Source organism: Gastrolobium bilobum, unplaced genomic scaffold (assembly GCF_033153095.1).
Source record: "Gastrolobium bilobum isolate Gb01-03AN ecotype WA unplaced genomic scaffold, APGP_CSIRO_Gbil_v1 utg8280, whole genome shotgun sequence".
Classification (NCBI taxonomy): Eukaryota; Viridiplantae; Streptophyta; class Magnoliopsida; order Fabales; family Fabaceae; genus Gastrolobium; species Gastrolobium bilobum.
The window spans coordinates 364,966-375,286 of record NW_026897959.1 but is presented as its reverse complement, the minus strand read 5'-3'; the positions used below and the strand labels follow the sequence as shown (position 1 = coordinate 375,286).

General features: G+C 43.0%; 1 protein-coding gene across 1 annotated transcript; it reads right to left on the bottom strand.

The window, feature by feature from the left end:
* Positions 1–4,550: 4,550 nt before the first annotated feature.
* On the bottom strand, positions 4,551–5,591 carry LOC133311760 (uncharacterized). The gene has a single exon (XM_061512850.1). It carries the CDS (start codon positions 5,589–5,591, stop codon positions 4,551–4,553), a length of 1,041 nt encoding a protein of 346 aa, XP_061368834.1.
* Between the last annotated feature and the right edge of the window lie 4,730 nt (positions 5,592–10,321).

Here is a 10,321-nt window from a genome sequence, read left to right as displayed (position 1 = left end):
TGAGACGCTGTTGATTTGGTGAGCATGGGGATTGTCCATGACACATAGACCAGTTATGTCTTAGTTTTATTTGGAGTTGTAATAATGTATCAGGATATTGTCCAGACTACGTGATGTAGATCTGTGATTTAGATTCTCACTTTATTTATATATTGAGGTATTTCAGTAGATGTCTTATTGTAATTCACATTCAGGCGATATTTTATGAAATTGATTAAGTAATCAAGTTGGTAATTGATAATGACGTTATAGTTGAAAAGAAAAAGAGTATTCTGCATTTTTAATTAAGCGTAGCTTAATACGATGTAATGATAACACTATCGGATATATACGGGGTGTTACAATCTTCATCGCGAATGGAGAAAGTTTTAACCAGTTAAGGCTTTACCTTCCTTGATCTTGGAGAAAGTTTTGACCAGTTAAGGCTTTACCTTCATTTATCTTGGAGGAAGTTTTAACCAGTTAAGACTTTACCTTCCTTTTTCTTCGTCGCACTTGGAGCAAGTTTTAAACAGTTAAGGCTTTACCTTCCTTGATCTTGGAGGAAGTTTTAATCGGTAATTTGTTATGCGCAATGAATGATATGATCATGTATAAACCTGTAAGCTTTATTTGTACGAAATGATGAACAAAAAATACATATATGAATTAAAGAATGGACTCAACTGTAGAATATTTTGAGTTTATCTGCATTCTATGTACGTGGAATTGTGAGTCTAGATAACGTTTCAATGACGTATGCATCTCTTTCGGTCTTGCTTTGGACGTGATATGGCCCATCCCAATCCGCGGCCAATATACCCTGTCGCGCATTTTTATTGCCAATGTCTGCTCTGCGTAGGACTAATTCTCCTACGTTGAAACTTCGTTAAATGATTTTGGAGTTATAACGCGCTGCTATTCTCTGTTTTAATGTTGCTTCCTTGACATGGGCAATCTCGCGCATTTCATTGATTGTATCTAAGTTGTGCACTAATGCCTGAGAATTGACTTCTTCAGTTGCATACATCTTTCTCCAAGATGGCTCTCCAATTTTGACTGGAATCATGGCTTCACTCTCATAAACCATGCGAAATGGAGTTTCACCAGTGGTTGAATGCGGGGTGGTTCTATAGCCCCATAGTACATAGTCCAACTGCTCTGGACATTCTCCTTTTGCAGCTTCCAATCTTCTCTCAAATCCTCATTTTAAGACTCTATTTGTGGCTTCAGCTAAATCGTTTGTTTGTGGATGTTCAACGGATGTATATCTATGTTTAATGTGCAGATCTTGAAGCACTTGATTGAACTTTTTGTCCACAAACTGTGTTCCATTATCAGTTATAATGGTATTAGGGACTCCAAATCTGCATATGATCTTGCGATAAAAGAATCGGCGGATCTTGTTAGCTGATATTGTGGCTAAAGCCTCAGCTTCAATCCATTTGGTGAAATAGTCAATTGCGACTATTAGCCATTTTACTCCCCCTACCGCAATCAGAAATGGTCCTAATATATCCATACCCCATTGGTAGAACGGCCATGGGGATATGAGTGAAGATAACTCCTCAGGAGGAGCGTGGTGTAAACTCGCGTGCTCTTGACATTTGATACAATGCCGCACGTGTTGTTTAGAGTCTTTTTTCATAGTGGGCCAAAAATACCCTGCGCGAAGCAGCTTTCTGGATAGGGATTTACCCCCCATGTGGTGACCACCAATTCCTTCGTGAACCTCAGTGATGACATACTGAGCTTGTTGTCGGTCCAAATATTTCAGCATGGGGGAAGAGAATTCTTTTTTATACAACTGATTATTGATGATGGTATAAAATGAAGCCTTGCGCGCTAATTTCGTAGCAGAGTATGGTTCTGGAGACGTCATTCCTCTAGTCAAATAGTTCCAAATTGGAGTCAACCAAGTTTCTCTATCACATGGTTGTATCTTGTCATCATCTATCATGTGTTTTGCATCGTGAGAGGGACGAGCTTTGCGTTTGGTAACGGCCATCATGATGCTTGGATTGGGAACACTTTGCTGAATGACCGGCCTATTATTTCCAGGTCCTTTTGTGCTAGCAAGTTTAGATAAAATATCTACCCTGGAGTTCTTTTTCCTAGGGATGTGCTCAATTTTAAAACTTTCAAAGTCAACTAATAACAATCGTACCTTATCCAAGTATTTTGCCATTAGAGCCTCCTTTGCCTGGTAGGTTCCTTGTACTTGTGCAACCACCAGTTGTGAGTCACTCTTCAGGATTATTCTTGCTGCTCCCAAGTCTTTTTCCATTGCGAGTCCCGCGAGAACTGCTTCATACTCAGCTTGATTGTTGGAAGCTTTGAATCCAAAATGAATAGAATGCTCCACAGTAACGCCCTGAGGACTTTCAACAATGACTCCTGCCCCACTACCTTTAAGATTCGAAGATCCGTCCACGAAGATTGTCCAATCATTGTCTGTCTGAGTTTGTTGGGAGTGTGTCATTTCTACAAGAAAATCAGCTAATACCTAGGCTTTAATAGTCTGACGCGGTTCATAAACGATGTCGTATTCTGATAATTCTATTGACCAGGTAATCATCCTTCCAGCCAAATCAGGTTGACGTAAGACCTATCTCAGTGGCTGATTAGTTTTGACTTTGATGGTGTGTCCCTGAAAGTAATGTCGCAAGCGACGGGATGTTAGGATGAGCGTGAAAGCCACTTTTTTGATCTGTTGATAACGCAGTTCTGGACCTTGAAGGGCTTTGCTGACAAAATAAATTGGTTGTTGTCCCTGGGCGTCTTCGCACAATAATACCGCGCTAATGGCCTCGTTATTGACCGAAAGGTATAAGACCAAGGCTTCGTCCAGTTGAGGTCTCACCAAGACTGGGGGATTAGCCAAATGTTCTTTAATAACAGTAAATCCTGCTTGGCATTCTGGCGTCCAATTGAAATCTATTTGTTTACGCAACAGTTTGAACATGGGTAATGGCTTTTGTGCTGATGCTGGCAGGAATCGAGTTAGAGTTGTTATCCTTCCAGTCAACTGTTGCAATTCCTTAATATTTTGAGGGCTAATCATGTCGAGGACTGCTTTGCATTTGTCATGGTTTGCCTCTATGCCTCGATGCGTTAGAATGAATCCTAAGAATTTTTCAGTAGGAACCCCAAATCTGCATTTGGTTAGATTAAGTCGCAACCTATATTTGCGCAACTGTTGAAACACCTGCTCTAAATTGTGAGGGTGTTGTGGAGTGGTCATTGTTTTGACAATTATGTCATCTATATATACTTCTAGCATCTAACCAATCTGTTGGCTAAAGACCTTGTTCATCACTCGTTGGTACGTCTTGCCTGCATTCTTAAGACCAAAAGGCATCATATTTTAACAATAAGTAGCCTTTTCAGTAATAAAAGCAGTGGCTTCCTCGTCCTATTTAAACATGGAGATTTGGTTGTACCCTGAATACGCATCCATGAAGGAGAAAATTTGGTGTCCCGCGGAATTATCTACCAATTTGTCAATGGTAGAATAGGATAGAAATCCTTTGGGAAATGTTTATTAAGATCTGTGTAATTGATACACATGTGCCATTTGCCATTGGCTTTTTTGACTAGCACGAAGTTAGAGAGCCAAGTGGAGTAGGTGATTTCCCGAATGATTCTTGCGCCGAGTAGCTTTGTTACTTTTGTATCTACCACCTGTTGTTTCTCCGGAGATATTTTACGTTTCTTTTGCGCGATTGGTTTGGCTTTTGGATCAAGGGTAAGATGATGGCATATTACATCATGATTTACTCCTAGAATATCAGCTGTTGTCCAGGCAAAAAGGTCTTTATTTCTCAATAATACTGCTACCAGTTCTTTCTTCTCACTTTTCGGTAAATGACGTCCGATCTTGGTAACGTTTTCAGGTAATGGTCCAAATTGAAGATCTTCTAACTCTCCATCAGGCTGGGGTCGCATATCGCGCAAATCTTCACGCATGTCCAAGTCAGTCATGTTGATCGATGCCTTGCCTTTCTCAACGTGATGGGTTGCTGACTTGGCTCATAAACTGGTGTTGTAACAGCTGCACGCCGCTTTTTGATCGCCTCTAATGGAAACAACCGCGCCGGTGGAGTCTCGAAATTTCATCAAAAGATGAGGCATAGAAATGATTGCCTTTAGTGCGGCAATGGTGGGACATCCCAAGATGACGTTATATGCCGACGCATATTCAATAACATAAAAGCGCACTTTGACAATATGGGCCAAAGGCATGACCCCAAAGGTCACCCACATTTCTATGGTACCTTTAGGTTGTACACACTCACCGGAAAAATCGATCAAATATGTGCAACCTGGAATTAAATGTTCTTCTGGGATATTCATCGCGCGGAACGCTTCCCAGAAGATTATGTCAGCAGAACTGCCATTATCAATCATAACTCGTTTTACCTAGAGATTGGCCATGCAAGCAGAGATCACCAATGGATCGTCATGGTCTGGGATGATGTCGCCATAATCATCATTGTCAAAACTTATGGATTGACGCTTGACACGAGATGTAGAGGGCCGTGCAAGATCACGAACTGTCATGACTGATTTCAGATGTTTCTTACGTTGTGAACTAGTTGCTCCTCTCCGGCAGTTCCGCCAGCGATGGTGGCTAACACTCCGGCAGCATTATTGGGCAGTTGGTGTTGTTGCACAGTCTGTTGTTTATTCCGCGCTAGAGTTCCTTGACGTTTATCAGTGGGGTCATCGTGCGCGTTCCTGTTATCATTATTTCCGGCAGGGTTATAGTCTCTCATGGGAAATGCCCTTTGTCGTTTAGAATTTTGATCGCAATCAGGACTTCTGTCGCGCCTTCTTTGTCCTTTATACTCTCTGCAACTAGCAATGAATTTCTGGAGTTTGCCTGCTCTGATGAGTGTTTCAATGGCGTTTTTCAAGTCAAAACACTCATCAGTGGTATGACCGGTATCATTATGGAACTCGCAGAATTTGGTTTCATCGTGTTGTCCTCCTTTTTTCAACGGTGGGGGTTTGGCAACGCGCATGTAACTAGTTTGGAAGACTTCTTTCAAGATTCGTCTTCGAGACGTGTTCAAATGAGTGTAATTATCAAACTTTTCCCATTTCCTTTTCTCGTGAAATCGTCTTTGAAAATTCTTTTGGACATCCTTTTCAAAATGGTCCAATTCTGATTTGGTGCCAGACGTATCCTGTGATCGTTTATAATCTTCAAGATTAATGAATTTTTCAGACCGCGCTCTTTGTTCCTCTATAGTCTGTGGGCGTTGTTTAGCCAACGACATAGAAAATGGACCTTCAAGCAATCCCTCTATGATAAGATGTAGGGAAACTTGTGGATCTAAATATCTTACTAGGAGCACTTCATCAAAAAACCTATTAAGGTAATCGCGCAGAGTTTCATGTGCTCCTTGTCGTACAGTTTTCAAGGCATGTGTGGATTTATACTGCGCTTTACTTTTTGCGAACCGTACAAGGAATTGATTGGTTAGATCCTCCCAACTTTGAATTGAATTAGTCGGCAAAGCGGAGTACCATCTGAGCGCCACTTCCTTCAGGGTTGTTGGGAATAGCCTGCAGGCTATTCGATCAGCAACATCTTGTGCCATCATGTTCGTCTAGAATTGTTCGAGATGTTCTTGCAGGTCTCCCTTTCCGTTATACTTCTCGGTGGTAATTTTTACATCCCTGGGTATGGGGACGCTCATAATACCTGGGGTAAAAGGATGAAGGACACGTGAAACTGTTCTAGAATTGCCCTGGGAATTTTCATTGGTTTCTTTTTCTTCTCCTCCTTTTTTGTTATGACCGGAAGGTCCAGGATCTTGTTTCTAGTGTTCAAGTACTGGCTCACTCTCGCCAGAATTCTCCAATTCCTTTTCAGTTTCTTTCTCAGGTTCTTTTTGTTTTCCTTTCCCTTTTTCTTGGTTTTTCTCTCTAGCTTTTTGTGATTTTTTCAATCGAACTAAATCTCGATTCTGCTGGGCGATTTTTTTGTTTTGCTGAGTGATGAGTTTCAGCAAGTGTTGAGTTGTGGGTGGATTATCGTGGTGCACGGAGATTGGTGCAACCAACAAAGCTGATTTATCGCGGGAAGCTGGTGTTTCTTTCTGCTTCCCTTTGGAACCATTCTGGGATTTGCTTCTAGTATCAACCATGTTTTTAAATTGTGAATGGATGGATTCTAAATGATAGAATCCCCACAGCCGGCGCCAATGATCGGACCAAATACAATATGGGCTGGCCAAAGTGTACTGGGCCAAATCACACACTGTTAATGAGGGTAGGCTTTTGGGTAATCTGTCTTTCGGGCTGGTGGTTGTTGATGATGATGAGTGGACTTTGGTTCTCCTTCGGCCTGTTGAGTCTGACTGGGGGGGTCCCTGCAATGACACTCTGACGCTCAAGTCAGTATCAAAAGCAGGTGTATGTGTATTTTTACTGAATTAGATTATAATACCTGGGCATGTACCCTCTGCTTATATAGTGGTTCTGATGCCGCCTTTGGAAGGCGGTAAGGCCTCTGATTGGCTGTGCCAGGGCTGCAGGTTCAGTTGGTGCTTTCATAGCCTTATATGAGGCAATCTTGGTAGAGTAATGGAAAGCTGGTGCTGTCTTCTGTTAATTTGTTTAATGGCGCGGTAGACCTTTATTAGCTCCTCTATTTGCTTCCTTATCTCTGAAGTTATGTTAAAGGGCGATTTCATGCGCGATGATGGCGCCGCGCCCTGTTATGCTGGGCCTTGTGGGTTTGAGCCTTGTTCTATGTATTTGGGCCTCTGATGGGCCTATCATATTTTATCCAGATCACCAGCGATACAATAAAGTTGCAGTAGGGATTTATTGAATATCGTGAGAGACAAAGTCTTTGTAAATCGGTTCATATTTTTTTATTTAAAAATAAAAAATATAAATGACTGTCATAAAGGGAGGATAGGAATTAATTCAGGAACGCCTGCTTGGGCTGGAATAGTTATATGTTCTTCAGCCTTTCTGCTATGTAATTCTCAATGCATTGAAAATATATCTATTTGAAATATAATATGTGCACCATAAGCCAGAAAGCCAGATTTTTGCTTTGTCTGATAAGAAGCAAGAAGCTTGGGTTTTAATTACATGTATCCTATGAAGCTAACTCATGACCGATAAAATCTCATCAACTGATTTCCATAAGCTCCAAAGACGTAACGTGGGTGACCAGAAAGAAATGATCAGCAACTTACCTGATAGCATTCTTCATTACATTCTTTCTTTACTCCCTACCAATGATGCCGTAGGAAATTCCATATTAGCAAAAAGGTGGGAGTGCTTATGCACATAATTATCTATCTTTAATTTTGAAAATAATCGGTCAATCAAATACAACAAAGAAATCTAAGTTCAGAAGTCAGCGAAATGAGCTGGTTTAATAAAGGAAGCAACAGCTAGTTTAAGAAATTGATCTATTTTGAGAGTTAAGAGTTAGATTCCTACATTGTGCATCATTACACCGGACAACTGCATATTATTTAATTAAAGGAGCAAAAACAGTTCCATGCAACTAATTATGAAGTTCATAAATCACTACTTGATTAGATTAACCTTACCCCTAGCATTCAACTAGTACATATTTAATGGAATGTCTGTAACACCCTGTTCTAGAACCGGTTTGTTAACATCGCATTATGATATTAAGCGCAATTACAATCACATGGGTTCAATTAAAATCCGGATAAATTTTTTCATTTTAAAACGTACCGAACTTATAATACCCAATTTCGTGATCATAACCATATTACCTCGCGGAAACAGATAAATTAAGCTTAACATCATGTTCATTTCCCATTTTTAAACCATTAATTTACTTCTTGTTTAGTTCAATACTTCTACTATATTGTAGGTTTCTTCATTAGCTACCCGTGGCTTCAAACCGTGCTCAAATCGGAGCACTGTAGTCCAAGTTAGGACAATTTGAAGCAACACAAGAGAGTGTTGGTCACAGGCCCCGCGCGCTTCAGCGCGCTACCGGGCGCTCAAGCGCGCGCTATCGGGCGCTAAAGCCTCCATCTGGGCGCTTAAGCGCACGGAGGCAGTAAGCATCAGGCATTCCAGTGTGGATGGGCGCTTAAGCGCGCAACAGGGCGCTCAGGCGCGCTATCCTGGGCGCTCAAGCTCCCACGGGGACGTTTTAGCGCGCAGAGACAGAAGCATTTCCTCCTACAGTGGCGAAGGGCGCTTAAGCGCGGACCAGGGCGCTCAAGCGCGCAACCCTGGGCGCTTAAGCCCCACCCTGGGCGCTAAAACACGAGGGGGCAGTAAGCCACCCAACTTTCTGCAGCAAGGGGCGCTTAAGCGCACGCCAGGGCGCTCCAGCGCGCAATCCTGGGCGCTTCAGCCCCCACTTGGGCGCTCCAGCGCGAGGAGGCAGAATGCATTGGCACTTGCAGGGGCAGCAGGGCGCTTGGGCGCGCTCCTGGGCGCTTAAGCGCGCTGCCAGGGAATTCCAATTCCCATATTTCTCAAGTCCAAGCCTAGGGAAAAATGCATCCCCATTACAAACCCCAAATGTCCATGCCCCAATACTAAATCCTAGCACTCATCCAACCTCTCCTCATGAGATTTAGCTAGAATTTGGGCAGCATGACCTTTGTTTTCTCATCGTTTACCAGTTTAAACGAAGAGGGTACCTAATTGATTTTCAGCCCAACCAATTCAACAACTCAATACATAACAAGCATGCATATATTGAATTCCAAGTAGGCATCATTTACATTACATATCCCTTACAAATCATAGAACTTAGCTTACAAAACACTATGATCATTCCCTTGGCTCCCATCAACAAAAGGTGTAACCAAAGGCATGAGCATAGGCTAAGTTCATCCAATGAATCAAGATATACAAATGATCATGGGCTTTCAAAATAAAATCCTATACATGTCAACTACAAAAGGCATGCATAAACTCAAAGAAATGCCATATTTCATGCATAATCCAGATATGGCCACTTGCCACCAGAGGCTCCTGCAGCATCCTTACCTGAAAGGGGGTCCCCACAACACGGGGTGAGATATACGAATATATCCAGTAAACCAGGGGTCCTTGGAGCATCTCTCCACCCCACAGTTACATATCAGTGTAATAGCAATAACAATAATAATGCAGTAAATACATATCTATGCAAAGTGCAATACATCTCCAGGAGAAATCCCTCGAGCTCTCAAGCTGTCCTAAGGAAACTCAGATGCAAATAGTCCTACTGGCCAGCTAACTACCAAGTATGATTTACGCATCGTCATGCAACATACCTGTAACACCCCGTTCTAGAACCGGTTTGTTAACATCGCATTATGATATTAAGCGCAGTTACAATCACATGGGTTCAATTAAAATCCGGATAAATTTTTCATTTTAAAACGTACCGAACTTATAATACCCAATTTCGTGATCATAACCATATTACCTTGCGGAAACAGATAAATTAAGCTTAACATCATGTTCATTTTCCATTTTTAAACCATTAATTTACTTCTTGTTTAGTTCAATACTTCTACTATATTGTAGGTTTCTTCATTAGCTACCTGTGGCTTCAAACCGTGCTCAAATCGGAGCACTGTAGCCCAAGTTAGGACCATTTGAAGCAACACAAGAGAGTGTTGGTCACAGGCCCAGCGCGCTTCAGCGCGCTACCGGGCGCTCAAGCGCGCGCTATCGGGCGCTAAAGCCTCCATCTGGGCGCTTAAGCGCACGGAGGCAGTAAGCATCAGCATTTCCAGTGTGGATGGGCGCTTAAGCGCGCAACAGGGCGCTCAGGCGCGCTAGCCTGGGCGCTCAAGCTCCCACTGGGACGTTTTAGCGCGCAGAGACAGAAGCATCTCCTCCTTCAGTGGCGAAGGGCGCTTAAGCGCGGACCAGGGCGCTCAAGCGCGCAACCCTGGGCGCTTAAGCCCCACCCTGGGCGCTAAAACACGAGGGGGCAGTAAGCCACCCAACTTTCTGCAGCAAGGGGCGCTTAAGCGCACGCCAGGGCGCTCCAGCGCGCAATCCTGGGCGCTTAAGCCCCCACCTGGGCGCTCCAGCGCGAGGAGGCAGAATGCATTGGCACTCGCAGGGGCAGCAGGGCGCTTGGGCGCGCTCCTGGGCGCTTAAGCGCGCTGCCAGGGAATTCCAATTCCCACATTTCTCAAGTCCAAGCCTAGGGGAAAATGCATCCCCCTTACAAACCCCAAATGTCCATGCCCCAAAACTAAATCCTAGCACTCATCCAACCTCTCCTCGTGAGATTTAGCTAGAATCTGGGCAGCATGACCTTTGTTTTCTCATCGTTTACCAGTTTAAACAAAGGGTACCTAATTGATTTTCA